Source organism: Embiotoca jacksoni, unplaced genomic scaffold, assembly GCF_022577435.1.
Source record: "Embiotoca jacksoni isolate LCO1_2020_lvr unplaced genomic scaffold, fEmbJac1.0.p SCAF_73, whole genome shotgun sequence".
Lineage (NCBI taxonomy): Eukaryota > Metazoa > Chordata > Actinopteri > Embiotocidae > Embiotoca > Embiotoca jacksoni.
In genome coordinates this window covers 388,315-412,956 of record NW_027185429.1, presented here as the reverse complement: position 1 = coordinate 412,956, position 24,642 = coordinate 388,315, and the positions used below count along the sequence as shown (strand labels likewise).

At 33.8% G+C, this 24,642-nt stretch overlaps 1 protein-coding gene across 3 annotated transcripts in view; it reads right to left on the bottom strand.

Moving 5' to 3' along the window:
* Nucleotides 1–24,642, bottom strand: part of col12a1b (collagen, type XII, alpha 1b) — a 114,630-nt gene that overhangs the window by 10,600 nt on the left and 79,388 nt on the right. For all 3 annotated transcript variants that reach the window (XM_069177466.1, XM_069177467.1, XM_069177469.1), the window contains exons 64-74: nt 23,452–23,505; nt 22,557–22,652; nt 21,835–21,888; nt 20,513–20,566; nt 20,381–20,434; nt 20,215–20,286; nt 20,093–20,128; nt 19,651–19,717; nt 19,388–19,573; nt 18,994–19,062; nt 18,671–18,841 (exon numbers count right to left, since the gene is read on the bottom strand). In XM_069177466.1, coding sequence (XP_069033567.1) covers nt 18,671–18,841; nt 18,994–19,062; nt 19,388–19,573; nt 19,651–19,717; nt 20,093–20,128; nt 20,215–20,286; nt 20,381–20,434; nt 20,513–20,566; nt 21,835–21,888; nt 22,557–22,652; nt 23,452–23,505 — 913 coding nt within the window. The remainder of the gene's footprint in view (nt 1–18,670; nt 18,842–18,993; nt 19,063–19,387; nt 19,574–19,650; nt 19,718–20,092; nt 20,129–20,214; nt 20,287–20,380; nt 20,435–20,512; nt 20,567–21,834; nt 21,889–22,556; nt 22,653–23,451; nt 23,506–24,642) is intronic.

Here is a 24,642-nt window from a genome sequence, read left to right as displayed (position 1 = left end):
TTTTTATCATATTATAGACGAAACGCTACAGTGACTTTTTTATCATATTATAGACGACATGCTATAGTGTGACTTTTTTTTATTATATTATAGACGACATGCTATAGTGTGACTTTTTTATCATATTTTAGACGACACGCTATAGTGTGAATTTTTTATCATATTTTAGACGACACGCTATAGTGTGACTTTTTTATCATGTTATAGACGACACGCTATAGTGTGAATTTTTTATCATGTTATAGACGACACGCTATAGTGTGACTTTTTTATGATATTATAGACGACATGTTATAGTATGACTTTTTTATCATATTTTAGACGACACGCTATAGTATGACTTTTTTATTATATTATAGACGACACGCTATAGTGTGACTTTTTTATCATGTTATAGACGACACGCTATAGTGTGAATTTTTTATCATGTTATAGACGACACACTATAGTGTGACTTTTTTATTATATTATAGACGACACGCTATAGTGTGACTTTTTTATCATGTTATAGACGACACGCTATAGTGTGACTTTTTTATCATATTTTAGACGACACGCTATCGTGTGACTTTTTTATCATATTATAGACGACACGCTATAGTGTGACTTTTTTATTATATTATAGACGACACGCTATAGTGTGACTTTTTTTTATCATATTTTAGACGACAAGCTATAGTGTGACTTTTTTATTATATTATAGACGACACGCTATAGTGTGACTTTTTTATTATATTGTAGACGACACGCTATAGTGTGACTTTTTTATGATATTATAGACGACATGTTATAGTATGACTTTTTTATCATATTTTAGACGACACGCTATAGTGTGACTTTTTTATCATGTTATAGACGACACGCTATAGTGTGAATTTTTTATCATATTTTAGACGACACGCTATAGTGTGACTTTTTTATCATGTTATAGACGACACGCTATAGTGTGACTTTTTTATCATGTTATAGACGACACGCTATAGTGTGACTTTTTTATCATGTTATAGACGACACGCTATAGTGTGACTTTTTTATTATATTATAGACGACACGCTATAGTGTGACTTTTTTATCATGTTATAGACGACACGCTATAGTGTGACTTTTTTATCATATTTTAGACGACACGCTATCGTGTGACTTTTTTTTATCATATTTTAGACGACACGCTATCGTGTGACTTTTTTTTATCATATTATAGACGACATGCTATTGTGTGACTTTTTTTATTATATTATAGACGACACGCTATAGTGTGACTTTTTTATCATATTTTAGACGACACGCTATAGTGTGACTTTTTTATTATATTATAGACGACACGCTATAGTGTGACTTTTTTATTATATTGTAGACGACACGCTATAGTGTGACTTTTTTATGATATTATAGACGACATGTTATAGTGTGACTTTTTTATCATATTTTAGACGACACCGCTATAGTGTGACTTTTTTATCATGTTATAGACGACACGCTATAGTGTGAATTTTTTATCATATTTTAGACGACACGCTATAGTGTGACTTTTTTATCATGTTATAGACGACACGCTATAGTGTGAATTTTTTATCATGTTATAGACGACACGCTATAGTGTGACTTTTTTATGATATTATAGACGACATGTTATAGTATGACTTTTTTATCATATTTTAGACGACACGCTATAGTATGACTTTTTTATTATATTATAGACGACACGCTATAGTGTGACTTTTTTATCATGTTATAGACGACACGCTATAGTGTGAATTTTTTATCATGTTATAGACGACACGCTATAGTGTGACTTTATCATATTTTAGACGACACGCTGAAGTGTGACTTTTTTATTATATTATAGACGACACGCTATAGTATGACTTTTTTATTATATTATAGACGAAATGCTATGTGTGACTTTTTTATTATATTATAGACGACACGCTATAGTGTGGACTTTTTTATTATATTATAGACGACACGCTATAGTATGACTTTTTTATTATATTATAGACGAAATGCTATAGTGTGACTTTTTTATTATATTATAGACGACACGCTATAGTGTGACTTTTTTATTATATTATAGACGAAATGCTATAGTGTGACTTTTTTATTATATTATAGACGAAATGCTATAGTGTGACTTTTTTATTATATTATAGACGACACGCTATAGTGTGACTTTTTTATTATATTATAGACGAAATGCTATAGTGTGACTTTTTTATTATATTATAGACGACACGCTATAGTGTGACTTTTTTATTATATTATAGACGACACGCTATAGTGTGACTTTTTTATTATATTATAGACGACACGCTATAGTATGACTTTTTTATTATATTATAGACGAAATGCTATAGTGTGACTTTTTTATTATATTATAGACGACACGCTATAGTGTGACTTTTTATTATATTATAGACGACACGCTATAGTGTGACTTTTTTATTATATTATAGACGACACGCTACAGTGTGACTTTTTTATTATATTATAGACGACATGCTATAGTATGACTTTTTTATCATATTATAGACGACACGCTATAGTATGACTTTTTTTATGATATTTTAGAAGACATGCTATAGTGTGACTTTTTTATCATATTATAGACGACACGCTATAGTGTGACTTTTTTTATCATATTATAGACGACATGCTATAGTGTGACTTTTTTATCATATTTAGACGACATGCTATAGTGTGACTTTTTTATCATATTTTAGACGACATGCTATAGTATGACTTTTTTTATCATATTTTAGACGACATGCTATAGTGTGACTTTTTTATCATATTTTAGACGACATGCTATAGTGTGACTTTTTTATCATATTTTAGACGACATGCTATAGTGTGACTTTTTTATCATATTTTAGACGACATGCTATAGTGTGACTTTTTTATCATATTTTAGACGACATGCTATAGTGTGACTTTTTTATCATATTTTAGACGACATGCTATAGTGTGACTTTTTTATCATATTTTAGACGACATGCTATACTGTGACTTTTTTATCATGTTATAGACGACACGCTATAGTGTGACTTTTTTTATCATATTATAAACGACATGCTATAGTGTGACTTTTTTATCATGTTATAGACGACACGCTATAGTGTGACTTTTTTATCATATTTTAGACGACACGCTATCGTGACTTTTTTTATCATATTATAGACGACATGCTATAGTGTGACTTTTTTATTATATTATAGACAAACACGCTATAGTGTGACTTATTTTATCATATTTTAAACGACACGCTATAGTGTGACTTTTTTATCATATTATAGACGACACGCTATAGTGTGACTTTTTTTATCATATTTCAGACGACACGCTATAGTGTGACTTTTTTATCATATTATAGACGACACGCTATAGTGTGACTTTTTTTATCATATTTCAGACGACACGCTATAGTGTGACTTTTTTATCATATTATAGACGACACGCTACAGTGTGACTTTTTTATCATATTATAAACGACATGCTATAGTGTGACTTTTTTTATCATATTTTAAACGACACGCTATAGTGTGACTTTTTTATCATATTATAGACGACACGCTATAGTGTGACTTTTTTATCATATTATAGACGACATGCTATAGTGTGACTTTTTTTATCATATTTTAAACGACACGCTATAGTGTGACTTTTTTATCATATTATAGACGACACGCTATAGTGTGACTTTTTTATTATATTTCAGACGACAAGCTATAGTGTGACTTTTTTATCATGTTATAGACGACACGCTATAGTGACTTTTTTTTATCATATTATAGACGACATGCTATAGTATGACTTTTTTATTATATTATAGACAAACACGCTATAGTGTGACTTTTTTTATCATATTTTAAACGACACGCTATAGTGTGACTTTTTTATCATATTATAGACGACATGCTATAGTGTGACTTTTTTATCATATTTCAGACGACACGCTATAGTGTGACTTTTTTTATCATATTATAGACGACACGCTATAGTGTGACTTTTTCATCATATTATAAACGACATGCTATAGTGTGACTTTTTTATCATGTTATAGACGACACGCTATAGTGTGACTTTTTTATCAAATTTTAGACGACACGCTATAGTGACTTTTTTTTATCATATTATAGACGACATGCTATAGTGTGACTTTTTTATTATATTATAGACAAACACGTTATAGTGTGACTTTTTTTATCATATTTCAGACGACACGCTATAGTGTGACTTTTTTATCATATTATAGACGACACGCTATAGTGTGACTTTTTTTTATCATATTTCAGACGACACGCTATAGTGTGACTTTTTTATCATATTATAGACGACACGCTATAGTGTGACTTTTTTATCATATTATAAACGACATGCTATAGTGTGACTTTTTTTTATCATATTTTAAACGACACGCTATAGTGTGACTTTTTTATCATATTATAGACGACACGCTATAGTGTGACTTTTTTATCATATTATAGACGACATGCTATAGTGTGACTTTTTTTTATCATATTTTAAACGACACGTTATAGTGTGACTTTATCATATTATAGACGACACGCTATAGTGTGACTTTTTTATTATATTTCAGACGACAAGCTATAGTGTGACGTTTTTATCATGTTATAGACGACACGCTATAGTGACTTTTTTTATCATATTATAGACGACATGCTATAGTGTGACTTTTTTATTATATTATAGACAAACACGCTATAGTGTGACTTTTTTTATCATATTTTAAACGACACGCTATAGTGTGACTTTTTTATCATATTATAGACGACACGCTATAGTGTGACTTTTTTTTATCATATTTCAGACGACACGCTATAGTGTGACTTTTTTATCATATTATAGACGACACGCTATAGTGTGACTTTTTTATCATATTATAGACGACACGCTATAGTGTGACTTTTTTATCATATTATAGACGACACGCTATAGTGTGACTTTTTTATCATATTATAGACGACATGCTATAGTGACTTTTTTTTATCATATTATAGACGACACGCTATAGTGTGACTTTTTTTATCATATTATAGACGACACGCTATAGCGTGACTTTTTTTTATCATATTTCAGACGACACGCTATAGTATGACTTTTTTATCATATTATAGACGACACGCTATAGTGTGACTTTTTTCATCATATTATAGACGACACGCTATAGTGTGACTTTTTTATTATATTATAGACGACACGCGATAGTGTGACTTTTTTATTATATTGTAGACGACACGCTATAGTGTGACTTTTTTATGATATTATAGACGACATGTTATAGCATGACTTTTTTATCATATTTTAGACGACACGCTATAGTGTGACTTTTTTATTATATTATAGACGACACGCTATAGTGTGACTTTTTTATCATGTTATAGACGACACGCTATAGTGTGAATTTTTTATTATATTATAGACGACACGCTATAGTGTGACTTTTTTATCATGTTATAGACGACACGCTATAGTGTGAATTTTTTATCATGTTATAGACGACACGCTATAGTGTGACTTTTTTATTATATTATAGACGACACGCTATAGTGTGACTTTTTTATCATGTTATAGACGACACGCTATAGTGTGACTTTTTTATCATATTTTAGACGACACGCTATCGTGTGACTTTTTTATCATATTATAGACGAAACGCTATAGTGTGACTTTTTTATTATATTATAGACGACAAGCTATAGTGTGACTTCTTTATCATATTTTAGACGACACGCTAAAGTGTGACTTTTTTATTATATTATAGACGAAATGCTATAGTGTGACTTTTTTATTATATTATAGACGACACGCTATAGTGTGACTTTTTTATTATATTATAGACGACACGCTATAGTGTGACTTTTTTATTATATTATAGACGACATGCTAAAGTGTGACTTTTTTATTATATTATAGACGACACGCTATAGTGTGACTTTTTTATTATATTATAGACGACACGCTATAGTATGACTTTTTTATCATATTATAGACGACACGCTATAGTGTGACTTTTTTATTATATTATAGACGACACGCTATAGCGTGACTTTTTTGTTATATTATAGACGACACGCTATAGTGTGACTTTTTTTATTATATTATAGACGACACGCTATAGTGTGACTTTTTTATTATATTACAGACGACACGCTATAGTGTGACTTTTTTGTTATATTATAGACGACACGCTATAGTATGACTTTTTTATCATATTATAGACGACACGCTATAGTGTGACTTTTTTTATGATATTTTAGACGACACGCTATAGTGTGACTTTTTTATCATATTATAGACGACACGCTATAGTGTGACTTTTTTATCATATTATAGACGACATGCTATAGTGTGACTTCTTTATCACACTATAGACGACACGCTATAGTGTGACTTTTTTATCATATTATAGATGACATGCTATAGTGTGACTTCTTTATCACACTATAGACGACACGCTATAGTATGACTTTTTTATCATATTATAGACGACACGCTATAGTGTGACTTTTTTATCATATTTTAGACGACATGCTATAGTGTGACTTTTTTATCATATTTTAGACGACATGCTATAGTGTGACTTTTTTATCATATTTTAGACGACATGCTATAGTGTGACTTTTTTATTATATTATAGACGACACGCTATAGTGTGACTTTTTTTTATCATATGATAGACGACACTCTATAGTGTCACTTTTTTATTATATTATAGACGACACGCTATAGTGTGACTTTTTTATGATATTATAGACGACACGCTATAGTGTGACTTTTTTATTATATTATAGACGACACTCTATAGTGTGACTTTTTTATGATATTATAGACGACACTCTATAGTGTGACTTTTTTATCATATTATAGACGACACGCAATAGTGTGACTTTTTTTTATCATATTTTAAAAAGACACGCTATAGTGTGACTTTTTTATTATATTATAGACGACACGCTATAGTGACTTTTTTATTATATTATAGACGACACGCTATAGTGTGACTTTTTTATCATATTATAGACGACATGCTATAGTGTGACTTTTTTTATTTTATTATAGACGACACGCTATGGTGTGACTTTTTTATCATATTATAGACGACACGCTATAGTGTGACTTTTTTATCATATTTTAAACGACACACTATAGTGTGACTTTTTTATCATATTATAGACGAAACGCTATAGTGTGACTTTTTTATCATATTATAGACGACACGCTATAGTGTGACTTTTTTATCATATTATAGACGACATGCTATAGTGTGACTTTTTTATTATATTATATACGACACGCTATAGTGTGACTTTTTTATCATATTATAGACGACATGCTTTAGTGTGACTTTTTTATTATATTATATACGACACGCTATAGTGTGACTTTTTTATCATATTTTAGACGACACGCTATAGTGTGACTTTTTTATTATATTATAGACTACACGCTATAGTGTGACTTTTTTTTTATCATATTATAGACGACACGCTATAGTGTGACTTTTTTATTATATTATAGACGACATGCTATAGTGTGACTTTTTTATTATATTATAGACGACACGCTATAGTGTGACTTTTTTATCATATAATAGACGACACTCTATAGTGTGAATTTTTTATTATATTATAGACGACACGCTATAGTGTGACTTTTTTATTATATTATAGACGACACGCTATAGTGTCACTTTTTTATTATATTATAGACGACACTCTATAGTGTGACTTTTTTATTATATTATAGACGACACGCTGTAGTGACTTTTTTATCATATTATAGACGACACGCTATAGTGTGACTTTTTTTATTATATTATAGACGACACGCTATAGTGTGACTTTTTTATCATATTATAGACGACACGCTATAGTGTGACTTTTTTTTTATCATATTTTAAACGTCACGCTATAGCGTGACTTTTTTTTCATATTATAGACGACACGCTATAGTGTGACTTTTTTTTATCATATTATAGACGACACGCTATAGTGTGACTTTTTTTATTATATTATATACGACACGCTATAGTGTGACTTTTTTATCATATTATAGACGACACGCTATAGTGTGACTTTTTTATTATATTATATACGACACGCTATAGTGTGACTTTTTTATCATATTTTAGACGACACGCTATAGTGTGACTTTTTTGTTATATTATAGACGACACGCTATAGTATGACTTTTTTATCATATTATAGACGACACGCTATAGTGTGACTTTTTTATTATATTATAGACGACATGCTATAGTGTGATTTTTTATTATATTATATACGACATGCTATAGTGTGACTTTTTTATCATATTATAGACGACACGCCATAGTGTGACTTTTTTATCATATTATAGACGACACGCCATAGTGTGACTTTTTTATTATATTATAGACGACACGCTATAGTGTGACTGTTTTATTATATTATATACGACACGCTATAGTATGACTTTTTTATCATATTATAGACGACATGCTATAGTGTGACTTTTTTATTATATTATATACGACATGCTATAGTGTGACTTTTTTATCATATTATAGACGACACGCTATAGTGTGACTTTTTTATTATATTACAGACGACACGCTATAGTGTGACTTTTTTGTTATATTATAGACGACACGCTATAGTGTGACTTTTTTGTCATATTATAGACGACACGCTATAGTGTGACTTTTTTGTTATATTATAGACGACAAGCTATAGTGTGACTTTTTTATCATATTATAGACGACACGCTATAGTGTGACTTTTTTATCATATTATAGACGACACGCTATAGTGTGACTTTTTTATTATATTATAGACAACACGCTATAGTGTGACTTTTTTAACATATTATAGACGAAACGCTATAGTATGACTTTTTTATATTTTAGACGACACGCTATAGTGTGACTTTTTTATTACATTATAGACGACATGCTATAGTGTGACTTTTTTATTATATTATAAACGACACGCTATAGTGTGACTTTTTTATTATATTATAGACGACACGCTATAGTGTGACTTTTTTTTATCATATGATAGACGACACTCTATAGTGTCACTTTTTTATTATATTATAGACGACACGCTATAGTGTGACTTTTTTATGATATTATAGACGACACTCTACAGTGTGACTTTTTTATCATATAGACGACACGCTATAGTGTGACTTTTTTTATCATATTTTAAACGACACGCTATAGTGTGACTTTTTTATTATATTATAGACGACACGCTATAGTGTGACTTTTTTATTATATTATAGACGACACTCTATAGTGTGACTTTTTTATCATATTATAGACGACACGCTATAGTGTGACTTTTTTTTATCATATTTTAAACGACACGCTATAGTGTGACTTTTTTATTATATTATAGACGACACGCTATAGTGTGACTTTTTTATTATATTATAGACGACACGCTATAGTGTGACTTTTTTTATTATATTATAGACGACACGCTACAGTGTGACTTTTTTATCATATTATAGACGACACGCTATAGTGTGACTTTTTTATTATATTATAGACGACGCGCTATAGTGTGACTTTTTTATTATATTATAGACGACACTCTATAGTGTGACTTTTTTATGATATTATAGACGACACTCTATAGTGTGACTTTTTTATCATATTATAGACGACACGCTATAGTGTGACTTTTTTTTATCATATTTTAAAAAGACACGCTATAGTGTGACTTTTTTATTATATTATAGACGACACGCTATAGTGTGACTTTTTTATTATATTATAGACGACACGCTATAGTGTGACTTTTTTATCATATTATAGACGACATGCTATAGTGTGACTTTTTTTATTTTATTATAGACGACACGCTATGGTGTGACTTTTTTATCATATTATAGACGACACGCTATAGTGTGACTTTTTTATCATATTTTAAACGACACACTATAGTGTGACTTTTTTATCATATTATAGACGAAACGCTATAGTGTGACTTTTTTATTATATTACAGACGACACGCTATAGTGTGACTTTTTTGTTATATTATAGACGACACGCTATAGTGTGACTTTTTTGTCATATTATAGACGACACGCTATAGTGTGACTTTTTTGTTATATTATAGACGACAAGCTATAGTGTGACTTTTTTATCATATTATAGACGACACGCTATAGTGTGACTTTTTTATCATATTATAGACGACACGCTATAGTGTGACTTTTTTATTATATTATAGACAACACGCTATAGTGTGACTTTTTTAACATATTATAGACGAAACGCTATAGTGTGACTTTTTTATCATATTATAGACGACACGCTATAGTGTGACTTTTTTTTATCATATTTTAAACGACACGCTATAGTGTGACTTTTTTATTATATTATAGACGACACGCTATAGTGTGACTTTTTTATTATATTATAGACGACACGCTATAGTGTGACTTTTTTTATTATATTATAGACGACACGCTATAGTGTGACTTTTTTATTATATTATAGACGACACGCTACAGTGTGACTTTTTTATCATATTATAGACGACACGCTATAGTGTGACTTTTTTATTATATTATAGACGACACGCTATAGTGTGACTTTTTTATTATATTATAGACGACACTCTATAGTGTGACTTTTTTATGATATTATAGACGACACTCTATAGTGTGACTTTTTTATCATATTATAGACGACACGCTATAGTGTGACTTTTTTTTATCATATTTTAAAAAGACACGCTATAGTGTGACTTTTTTATTATATTATAGACGACACGCTATAGTGTGACTTTTTTATTATATTATAGACGACACGCTATAGTGTGACTTTTTTATCATATTATAGACGACATGCTATAGTGTGACTTTTTTATCATATTATAGACGACATGCTTTAGTGTGACTTTTTTATTATATTATATACGACACGCTATAGTGTGACTTTTTTATCATATTTTAGACGACACGCTATAGTGTGACTTTTTCATTATATTATAGACGACACGCTGTAGTGACTTTTTTATCATATTATAGACGACACGCTATAGTGTGACTTTTTTTATTATATTATAGACGACACGCTATAGTGTGACTTTTTTATCATATTATAGACGACACGCTATAGTGTGACTTTTTTATTATATTATAGACAACACGCTATAGTGTGACTTTTTTAACATATTATAGACGAAACGCTATAGTATGACTTTTTTATATTTTAGACGACACGCTATAGTGTGACTTTTTTATTACATTATAGACGACATGCTATAGTGTGACTTTTTTATTATATTATAGACGACACGCTATAGTGTGACTTTTTTATTATATTATAGACGACACGCTATAGTGTGACTTTTTTATGATATTATAGACGACACTCTATAGTGTGACTTTTTTATCATATTATAGACGACACGCTATAGTGTGACTTTTTTTTATCATATTTTAAACGACACGCTATAGTGTGACTTTTTTATTATATTATAGACGACACGCTATAGTGTGACTTTTTTATTATATTATAGACGACACGCTATAGTGTGACTTTTTTATGATATTATAGACGACACTCTATAGTGTGACTTTTTTATCATATTATAGACGACACGCTATAGTGTGACTTTTTTTTATCATATTTTAAACGACACGCTATAGTGTGACTTTTTTATTATATTATAGACGACACGCTATAGTGTGACTTTTTTATTATATTATAGACGACACGCTATAGTGTGACTTATTTTATTATATTATAGACGACACGCTATAGTGTGACTTTTTTATTATATTATAGACGACACGCTATAGTGTGACTTTTTTATCATATTATAGACGACATGCTATAGTGTGACTTTTTTTATTTTATTATAGACGACACGCTATGGTGTGACTTTTTTATCATATTATAGACGACACGCTATAGTGTGACTTTTTTATCATATTTTAAACGACACACTATAGTGTGACTTTTTTATCATATTATAGACGAAACGCTATAGTGTGACTTTTTTATCATATTATAGACGACACGCTATAGTGTGACTTTTTTATCATATTATAGACGACATGCTATAGTGTGACTTTTTTATTATATTATATACGACACGCTATAGTGTGACTTTTTTATCATATTATAGACGACATGCTTTAGTGTGACTTTTTTATTATATTATATACGACACGCTATAGTGTGACTTTTTTATCATATTTTAGACGACACACTATAGTGTGACTTTTTTATTATATTATAGACGACATGCTATAGTGTGACTTTTTTATTATATTATAGACGACACGCTATAGTGTGACTTTTTTATCATATTATAGACGACACTCTATAGTGTGACTTTTTTATTATATTATAGACGACACGCTATAGTGTGACTTTTTTATTATATTATAGACGACACGCTATAGTGTGACTTTTTTATTATATTATAGACGACACTCTATAGTGTGACTTTTTTATTATATTATAGACGACACGCTGTAGTGACTTTTTTATCATATTATAGACGACACGCTATAGTGTGACTTTTTTTATTATATTATAGACGACACGCTATAGTGTGACTTTTTTATCATATTATAGACGACACGCTATAGTGTGACTTTTTTATTATATTATAGACAACACGCTATAGTGTGACTTTTTTAACATATTATAGACGAAACGCTATAGTATGACTTTTTTATATTTTAGACGACACGCTATAGTGTGACTTTTTTATTACATTATAGACGACATGCTATAGTGTGACTTTTTTATTATATTATAGACGACACGCTATAGTGTGACTTTTTTATTATATTATAGACGACACGCTATAGTGTGACTTTTTTTATCATATGATAGACGACACTCTATAGTGTCACTTTTTTATTATATGATAGACGACACGCTATAGTGTGACTTTTTTATGATATTATAGACGACACTCTATAGTGTGACTTTTTTATCATATTATAGACGACACGCTATAGTGTGACTTTTTTTTATCATATTTTAAACGACACGCTATAGTGTGACTTTTTTGTTATATTATAGACGACACGCTATAGTGTGACTTTTATATTATATTATAGACGACACGCTATAGTGTGACTTTTTTATGATATTATAGACGACACTCTATAGTGTGACTTTTTTATCATATTATAGACGACACGCTATAGTGTGACTTTTTTTATCATATTTTAAACGACACGCTATAGTGTGACTTTTTTATTATATTATAGACGACACGCTATAGTGTGACTTTTTTATTATATTATAGACGACACGCTATAGTGTGACTTTTTTATTATATTATAGACAACACGCTATAGTGTGACTTTTTTAACATATTATAGACGAAACGCTATAGTATGACTTTTTTATATTTTAGACGACACGCTATAGTGTGACTTTTTTATTACATTATAGACGACATGCTATAGTGTGACTTTTTTATTATATTATAGACGACACGCTATAGTGTGACTTTTTTATTATATTATAGACGACACGCTATAGTGTGACTTTTTTTTATCATATGATAGACGACACTCTATAGTGTCACTTTTTTATTATATGATAGACGACACGCTATAGTGTGACTTTTTTATGATATTATAGACGACACTCTATAGTGTGACTTTTTTATCATATTATAGACGACACGCTATAGTGTGACTTTTTTTTATCATATTTTAAACGACACGCTATAGTGTGACTTTTTTGTTATATTATAGACGACACGCTATAGTGTGACTTTTATATTATATTATAGACGACACGCTATAGTGTGACTTTTTTATGATATTATAGACGACACTCTATAGTGTGACTTTTTTATCATATTATAGACGACACGCTATAGTGTGACTTTTTTTATCATATTTTAAACGACACGCTATAGTGTGACTTTTTTATTATATTATAGACGACACGCTATAGTGTGACTTTTTTATTATATTATAGACGACACGCTATAGTGTGACTTTTTTTATTATATTATAGACGACACGCTATAGTGTGACTTTTTTATTATATTATAGACGACACGCTACAGTGTGACTTTTTTATCATATTATAGACGACACGCTATAGTGTGACTTTTTTATTATATTATAGACGACACGCTATAGTGTGACTTTTTTATTATATTATAGACGACACTCTATAGTGTGACTTTTTTATGATATTATAGACGACACTCTATAGTGTGACTTTTTTATCATATTATAGACGACACGCTATAGTGTGACTTTTTTTTATCATATTTTAAAAAGACACGCTATAGTGTGACTTTTTTATTATATTATAGACGACACGCTATAGTGTGACTTTTTTATTATATTATAGACGACACGCTATAGTGTGACTTTTTTATCATATTATAGACGACATGCTATAGTGTGACTTTTTTATCATATTATAGACGACATGCTTTAGTGTGACTTTTTTATTATATTATATACGACACGCTATAGTGTGACTTTTTTATCATATTTTAGACGACACGCTATAGTGTGACTTTTTCATTATATTATAGACGACACGCTGTAGTGACTTTTTTATCATATTATAGACGACACGCTATAGTGTGACTTTTTTTATTATATTATAGACGACACGCTATAGTGTGACTTTTTTATCATATTATAGACGACACGCTATAGTGTGACTTTTTTATTATATTATAGACAACACGCTATAGTGTGACTTTTTTAACATATTATAGACGAAACGCTATAGTATGACTTTTTTATATTTTAGACGACACGCTATAGTGTGACTTTTTTATTACATTATAGACGACATGCTATAGTGTGACTTTTTTATTATATTATAGACGACACGCTATAGTGTGACTTTTTTATTATATTATAGACGACACGCTATAGTGTGACTTTTTTATGATATTATAGACGACACTCTATAGTGTGACTTTTTTATCATATTATAGACGACACGCTATAGTGTGACTTTTTTTTATCATATTTTAAACGACACGCTATAGTGTGACTTTTTTATTATATTATAGACGACACGCTATAGTGTGACTTTTTTATTATATTATAGACGACACGCTATAGTGTGACTTTTTTATGATATTATAGACGACACTCTATAGTGTGACTTTTTTATCATATTATAGACGACACGCTATAGTGTGACTTTTTTTTATCATATTTTAAACGACACGCTATAGTGTGACTTTTTTATTATATTATAGACGACACGCTATAGTGTGACTTTTTTATTATATTATAGACGACACGCTATAGTGTGACTTATTTTATTATATTATAGACGACACGCTATAGTGTGACTTTTTTATTATATTATAGACGACACGCTACAGTGTGACTTTTTTATCATATTATAGACGACACGCTATAGTGTGACTTTTTTATTATATTATAGACGACACGCTATAGTGTGACTTTTTTATTATATTATAGACGACACTCTATAGTGTGACTTTTTTATGATATTATAGACGACACTCTATAGTGTGACTTTTTTATCATATTATAGACGACACGCTATAGTGTGACTTTTTTTTATCATATTTTAAAAAGACACGCTATAGTGTGACGTTTTTATTATATTATAGACGACACGCTATAGTGTGACTTTTTTATTATATTATAGACGACACGCTATAGTGTGACTTTTTTATCATATTATAGACGACATGCTATAGTGTGACTTTTTTTATTTTATTATAGACGAGACGCTATGGTGTGACTTTTTTATCATATTATAGACGACACGCTATAGTGTGACTTTTTTATCATATTTTAAACGACACACTATAGTGTGACTTTTTTTATCATATTATAGACGAAACGCTATAGTGTGACTTTTTTATCATATTATAGACGACACGCTATAGTGTGACTTTTTTATCATATTATAGACGACATGCTATAGTGTGACTTTTTTATTATATTATATACGACACGCTATAGTGTGACTTTTTTATCATATTATAGACGACATGCTTTAGTGTGACTTTTTTATTATATTATATACAACACGCTATAGTGTGACTTTTTTATCATATTTTAGACGACACGCTATAGTGTGACTTTTTTTATTATATTATATACAACACGCTATAGTGTGACTTTTTTATCATATTATAGACGACATGCTTTAGTGTGACTTTTTTATTATATTATATACAACACGCTATAGTGTGACTTTTTTATCATATTTTAGACGACACGCTATAGTGTGACTTTTTTATTATATTATATACAACACGCTATAGTGTGACTTTTTTATCATATTTTAGACGACACGCTATAGTGTGACTTTTTTTTATCATATTATAGACGACACGCTATAGTGTGACTTTTTTATTATATTATAGACGACATGCTATAGTGTGACTTTTTTATTATATTATAGACGACACGCTATAGTGTGACTTTTTTATTATATTATAGACGACACGCTATAGTGTGACTTTTTTATTATATTATAGACGACACTCTATAGTGTGACTTTTTTATTATATTATAGACGACACGCTGTAGTGACTTTTTTATCATATTATAGACGACACGCTATAGTGTGACTTTTTTTATTATATTATAGACGACACGCTATAGTGTGACTTTTTTATCATATTATAGACGACACGCTATAGTGTGACTTTTTTTTTATCATATTTTAAACGTCACGCTATAGCGTGACTTTTTTATCATATTATAGACGACACGCTATAGTGTGACTTTTTTTATCATATTATAGACGACACGCTATAGTGTGACTTTTTTTATTATATTATATACGACACGCTATAGTGTGACTTTTTTATCATATTATAGACGACACGCTATAGTGTGACTTTTTTATTATATTATATACGACACGCTATAGTGTGACTTTTTTATCATATTTTAGACGACACGCTATAGTGTGACTTTTTTGTTATATTATAGACGACACGCTATAGTATGACTTTTTTATCATATTGTAGACGACACGCTATAGTGTGACTTTTTTATTATATTATAGACGACATGCTATAGTGTGACTTTTTTATTATATTATATACGACATGCTATAGTGTGACTTTTTTATCATATTATAGACGACACGCTATAGTGTGACTTTTTTATTATATTATAGACGACACGCTATAGTGTGACTTTTTTATTATATTATATACGACACGCTATAGTATGACTTTTTTTATCATATTATAGACGACATGCTATAGTGTGACTTTTTTATTATATTATATACGACATGCTATAGTGTGACTTTTTTATCATATTATAGACGACACGCTATAGTGTGACTTTTTTATTATATTATAGACGACACGCTATAGTGTGACTTTTTTATTATATTATAGACGACACGCTATAGTGTGACTTTTTTATTATATTATATACGACACGCTATAGTATGACTTTTTTATCATATTTTAGACGACATGCTATAGTATGACTTTTTTATCATATTATAGACGACACGCTATAGTGTGACTTTTTTATTATATTATATACGACACGCTATAGTATGACTTTTTTATCATATTATAGACGACATGCTATAGTGTGACTTTTTTATTATATTATATACGACATGCTATAGTGTGACTTTTTTGTTATATTATAGACGACATGCTATAGTGTGACTTTTTTATTATATTATATACGACATGCTATAGTGTGACTTTTTTTATTATATTATATACGACACGCTATAGTGTGACTTTTTTGTTATATTATAGACGACACGCTATAGTATGACTTTTTTATCATATTATAGACGACACGCTATATTGTGACTTTTTTTTATTATATTATAGACGACACGCTATAGTGTGACTTTTTTTTATTATATTATAGACGACACGCTATAGTGTGACTTTTTTATTATATTATAGACGACACGCTATAGTGTGACTTTTTTTTATTATATTATAGACGACACGCTATAGTGTGACTTTTTTTTATTACATTATAGACGACACGCTATAGTGTGACTTTTTTATTATATTGTAGACGACACGCTATAGTGTGACTTTTTTTATTATATTATAGACGACACGCTATAGTGTGACTTTTTTATCATATTATAGACGACACGCTATAGTGTGACTTTTTTATCATATTATAGACGACACGCTATAGTGTGACTTTTTTTATTATATTATAGACGACACGCTATAGTGTGACTTTTTTATCATATTATAGACGACACGCTATAGTGTGACTTTTTTATTATATTATAGACGACACGCTATAGTGTGACTTTTTTATTATATTATAGACGACATGCTATAGTATGACTTTTTTATTATATTATAGACGACACGCTATAGTGTGACTTTTTTATCATATTATAGACGACATGCTATAGTGTGACTTTTTTATCGTGCCGTTCTTCACAGCAGTGACCGCCTGATCGGTTAATGATCCTGTTAGCTACATCAAAGTTTTTGGAAGGTGTTCAGCTAGCAGTTTCCCTCTTCTCCCAGTCTTTGTGCTAAGCTAAGCTAACACCATTCTCGTCCGATAGTCGTCCTATGACAGGAAGACGTGGACCTCCTGAGACGTCGGAGCGCTCGTCTACAGATCCGATGGATCTCAGATTGTGACGGGAGACGTTTAGCATCTACAGGACGTTGCTGTACGTACCTCCGTATCCCTGCCCGTTGTAAGGAATACCGACACACTGGGAGGAGTCGCAGTATCCAGGAGGTCCGGGAGGACCGCGGACTCCGGCGTAGCCCGGACGTCCGGGTGGACCGCGAGGTCCAGCTGAGCCTGAAGGGCCTTGAGATCCGGTCCGACTCTCTCCTGGAGGACCTGGTGGGAAAAGAACCAGGAGTTACACACAACAAATTCACCTTCAGCTCTCCAAAAATCATCCTTCTGTCACATTTTTTTTATAGATTTCCTTCTTTCGTTCCGTTATTGATCAGGTGAACTTTGACCCACTTCTTTTAAAGTGAACGTACCTGCGGGGCCTCTCGGTCCTTTCTGTCCAACTCCTGAAAGTCCTCGTTCACCTTTCTCTCCCGCAGAACCTGAAAAAAAAACATTGAGTTAGAAGTTATTAATTAAAACATGAATAGTGTTTCTAAATGAACATGTGAATCACTCGTTAATCATAATAATAATACAAATAATAAAAACAATAATAATAATAATGTTCAAAAGTTCCAGCTGTAAATGAAACCGTTAAAATGATGTCAGTAAAATCTGAGGAGTTATAATCTACAGAGATCGGTCTTTAACTGGGTCCAGTTCTCGTGTGGTTCTGGTGACGGTTCTGTGTTTTAAATGAACCTGCTGCAGTTCAGAGTTCAGAGTTCAGAGGTCACAGTGCTCCTCTCAGGTGTGTTTCTGTACCTCTCTCTCCCTGCTGGCCCGGTAAACCGGGACTTCCGGGGAAACCGTTCCTTCCTGCGGCACCGGGCTCTCCCCGGGGCCCCTGCCTGCCGGGAGGTCCGGCAGGTCCCGCCGGTCCCGGGTTGTTGTTGCGGTAGTTATCGCTGGGGATCTGGTTCAGTAGCGAGTTGACCCGAGTCATTTGTTCTGGAGGAAAAAAAGGAGCGTTACAACAAAGTTCAACAGGAAGTGACGGACAGACGGACATGGAGATGAAAACGTACCGTTGACTAACTGCACGCACACTTGTCTGGCGATGGAGCGCATCATGTTCTGAGGAGCGAAGTCGCCCTGAAGACAGAACACAGGAAGTGAAGAGAGAGAAACAGGAAGTGAAGAGAGAGAAACAGGAAGTGAAGAGAAAACACAGGAAGTGAAGAGAAAACACAGGAAGGTTCATAAAACAGAAAACTTCTTTACTGTCAATCATTTCTTTAAAGGTTTAAATCTGAGAATAAAGCTGCCTTGTTGTTTACGTATCTGGACAATCAGGAACTGCATTTCCCATGAGTACTTGCATGAAGAGGCACAGGTGTGTTTAATATTCACAGATCGGTTGATGAAGCAGCGACAATAAAATCTGTCTGAACATCCGAGTCAGCGTCTTTGTTCTCGTCGTCCCGACCGACCCGATAAGAAAATAAAAGTTCAGAATCTCTGACTCACTCTCTCTCCTTTGTCTCCTTTGGGTCCGACGGCACCCTGAAAGCAGAAAAGCAAATCGGTTAATTAAACCGTTCCAACTCCACGTGGACACTGATGGTCGCCATGGCAGCAAGGACACTCACAGAAGGACCCGACTCTCCCTGGTTTCCTGGTTTCCCGCTGCCTCCCGATACTCCCGGAGATCCCGGAGGTCCCTGAAAGCAAACGAGAAGTCAGAGAGCGGCTCGACCGGACCAGATGATCGACTGAAAGTGATCCTGAGATGGTTCTAGATCGTAGGAGTCCCACCATCTGTCCGGCCGGGCCTCGAGGTCCCGTCTGTCCTTCCTTCCCTGGAGGACCCTGCAGGTAGAAGATGAGAACTGAGAACCAGAAGAGACTCTTTGTGTTTAAAGGTTAAAATCAGCCTTCGTCTCTCACCCTCACTCCAGCGGGTCCGATGGGACCGGCGGCACCAGGAGGTCCCGGGGAACCCTGCAAACACCAGAAAGAAAACGCGTCGGATCAAAGGGTTCCGACCGCCGTCTCCGTTCGCTCAGAAACGTTTTCTGCTCTTTGATGCGTCAGATTTACGAGCAACATAACACGTCCCAGATCCGTTTTATCGGTCGTCACGGCGGCGGGCTGCAAGCCGTTAAAAGCATTTGCTCCGACGAGGTTACCTGCAGCGCCGTCAGCTCCGGCCACGTGGAGGCGGAGCTTCACTGGAGGAGCAACGAGCGGATCGATCGGCCAGACAAAGGAAATGTGACGCTCTGCAGGAAGGCTGCAGCGTCGTGGGTTCGAATCCCAACAGAAACACTCCGAAGACGAGGAAGGAAACTCTGACAGGTGACGTTCACTGCTCACAGAAAGCAGTTCCTCAAACAGCCACTAGAGGCTTTAGTCCATCATCATCTTTGCTCGATCTGATTGGAAACCTGACGATACTACGTCCCGCCCACCGATAGCTGTAACCTGACTGCACCACAGGCCTGTCAATCAAACAGACACGCCCCCAAAAACAGGTCTTCTTGAATCTTCTTTTCTAATGAATGAGGGATTATTTTCAGATGGACCTCCAGAAAACTAATAAGAAGGAGTGACTTTAGCTAACAACACCGAGATAACTGATGGACACATTTTATTCACTTTGGATTTGATGAGAGAAGTTGAATGGGAGTCTATGGAGCCGGAGGCTTTTTGGAGCCGACCTCTAGTGGCACTCGCTGGTATTGCAGCTGAAGACACTTCTGGATCAGAACCATCTTACAGACCTGAAGATATGAACTCTTTTACATCCAGTCTGTAGTTTTATATCCAGTCTGTAGTTTTATATCCAGTCTGTAGTTTTATATCCAGTCTGTAGTTTCCTTCCCGTCAGACTGAAAACAACCTTCGTTTCACTGAATCTCTAAGCACCGAGTTCAACCGCCGTCTAATCTGAACCTGATCTGACCTTTGACCTCTGCTCGGTCTGTCTTCACTGGTTCTTTTCTTAAGGAAGCTGCAGAAACGTCCTCCTGCTCAGAGTCTCAGAACGAGTCCTGACGTTCAGGTGGAGTTCAGGTGTCTCGTTCTTCCTGCAGCTCCTCGTAGATTTAAACCAGCGCCGTTAATCAGCCCGACTGGCTCTTGGCTCGTTCTGCGCTGGAATTTAATTTAGATTTGATCTTCAGAAACTCTCTGAGTCCTCTGCAGCTGTCAGAGCCAGAGTTTATCCACCGTTTCCTGTTTCAGAAACCTTTCAGAGCTGCACTCACCTTCTGTCCCGGCAGACCGGAGTCTCCGGGGTCTCCCTTTGGTCCTGGACGGCCCTGAAGGAAAAAAACAACAACATGAATAAACAAGCAGCTGAGTGAGTGACAGGTGGAGGAAGTTCATGTTGGGAGGAAGAAACGAGGACTTTAATCCTCTGAAGCTGATCAGGAATCAGAGGAAGATCTGATTAAAACTAGAACTTGAATCAGGCGTCATCATAAAAACTGAAAGTGATTAATGTTGCAGTCAAAGTTCCTTCTGATCAATAATAATGACAAGCAACAAAAAAAAAATGGAAATCCAGACGAAAAAAACTCGCGGGTGATAAAAAGTTTTAAATAATAAAGTTATTCCTGAGCGTTTACTCATCGGAGGGTTTTTTGTCCCTGAGCGTTGACTCGTCGGCGACAGGAAGTTGGTCAGCGACACGCGTCATCGGTCCCGACGGAACATCCTGCTGGACGCTTCTCCAGCATAAATATGAAAATGTCAAAAGTAGAAAGTCAGGTGAGCGTCTGTCGTGTGTCGAGGGAACGGTTCCGACTTCCACAGATTTATTTCTCGTCCTCGGTACTGCAGACGTGGAAGAAGGTGAGTCTCTGCTGCAGATCCTCCTCCGCCTGTAAATCACCCCCATCACCCCCGCTCTGTGTGTGTGTGTGTGTGTGTGTGTGTGTGTGTGTGTGTGTGTGTGTGTGTGTGTCAGGTGTGTTCACAGACGTACAGCCTCTCCTGGAATCGACAGCCCGCTGGGTCCCTGAGGGCCCGGCAGACCCATGGGCCCCGGTGGTCCGAGGTCTCCCCGCGGACCGATCGGCCCCTGATGAACACAGAGAGGAGGTCCGATAGAAGAATTAAACACGGAGAGGAGGTCCGATAGAAGAATTAATCTCAGAGAGGAGGTCCAATAGAAGAATTAAACACGGAGAGGAGGTCCGATAGAAGAATTAATCTCAGAGAGGAGGTCCAATAGAAGAATTAAACACGGAGAGGAGGTCCGATAGAAGAATTAATCTCAGAGAGGAGGTCCAATAGAAGAATTAATCTCAGAGAGGAGGTCCGATAGAAGAATTAATCTCAGAGAGGAGGTCCGATAGAAGAATTAAACACAGAGAGGAGGTCCGATAGAAGAATTAAACACAGAGAGGAGGTCCGATAGAAGAATTAAACACAGAGAGGAGGTCCGACAGAAGAATTAAACTCAGAGAGGAGGTCCGATAGAAGAATTAAACACAGAGAGGAGGTCCGACAGAAGAATTAAACTCAGAGAGGAGGTCCGATAGAAGAATTAAACACGGAGAGGAGGTCCGATAGAAGAATTAAACTCGGAGAGGAGGTCCGATAGAAGAATTAAACACGGAGAGGAGGTCCGATAGAAGAATTAAACTCAGAGAGGAGGTCCGATAGAAGAATTAAACACGGAGAGGAGGTCCGATAGAAGAATTAAACTCAGAGAGGAGGTCCGATAGAAGAATTAAACACGGAGAGGAGGTCCGATAGAAGAATTAAACTCAGAGAGGAGGTCCGATAGAAGAATTAAACACGGAGAGGAGGATGTTGTTTAAACTTGAAGCTGCAGGTGTTAAAATGACAGAAGAAGATTTTCTGACGGTACTTACAGCAGAACCGGCCTCTCCTCTTTCACCTCGGGGGCCTTTGCTGCCGGGAGCGCCCTGACGAGAGACGAGAAGGTTGGAAAACATCCAAACTGAAACACCCTGAAAACCTCGTTTCAGCTCTTTAAACATTCACCGTGTTATTCAGCATTTCAGAAAAACGATCAGAAATGTCGTCTTCCTACGTTACCCACAATGCAATGGGTCCGATACTCAGGTGTGTGATGCTCGCAGCCAACGCTCCGACGTGTCTCTGGACATTTAACTCGTCACACTACAGATTTATGAATATTTGAGTAGTCATTACTTTCTTCCTTATTTCCTCCGTCTGGTTGTAATACGTTACTCCCGTCAGAAGGTGGCAGTAATTCACCTGAAAGCTGTTTGTCAACCGTCATTAATCGAATAGCAGTTAGAAAATTCTGAGCGATATCTTGAAGTCTCGTCCCTCCGTCACACAGTTCTGGTTTTGGTTGAATATCCAAATCGTTTACTTTTTCCATATTTAATGAGTTTTGATGAAATGTTCACATTTTAGTGACGCAAGACATGAAAATATTTAGCGGCTTTGCAGATACTTTAAGGAAGAATGTTTTTTACTAATTAATCTATAAACAAGCCGGATTCAGACATCTAACAGTGATTTATGGATTTCCACAATGGGAGCTGAACAGGAAGTGTTAAAATCCGCCACGTTTCAGATCAATAAAAATGATCAGCAGAATCTGTTCAATAACGTAAAAGTGAAGCTGCAGAGAAACCTTCGATCCCGTCACATGTTCCTCTGAGAGCACATTTACTTCCTCACTTAGAGCTCGTTTTTCTCTCCACTGCTTCTTTTTATGGTTTTTAATAAAACATTTTTCCTCTGCGGTGTTTCTGCTGCCTGATTCTTGAAGGACGTTTGCCGCAGAAAATCTCTTCGCAACTCCTCGTAAAATCTTTTAAGAGAGGGCAGAAGGTAAACTGTGGTGCCGGTCTGACAGCTGACGAATGAAACTCCTCCTCCTCCTCCTCCTCCTCCTCTTCCTCCTCCTCCGACTGATGGGACAGTAAGGCTGCTGTTGGTCTAAACTGTTCTTATTAGCAACATGTTTTTGTCCATGTTTTTTCTGATCAGGCAATAATGGGACCACATTTCACTTTCAAAGCTCCATAAACTGGTCTCTTCAGTTCTCGAACGTTTACAGAGTG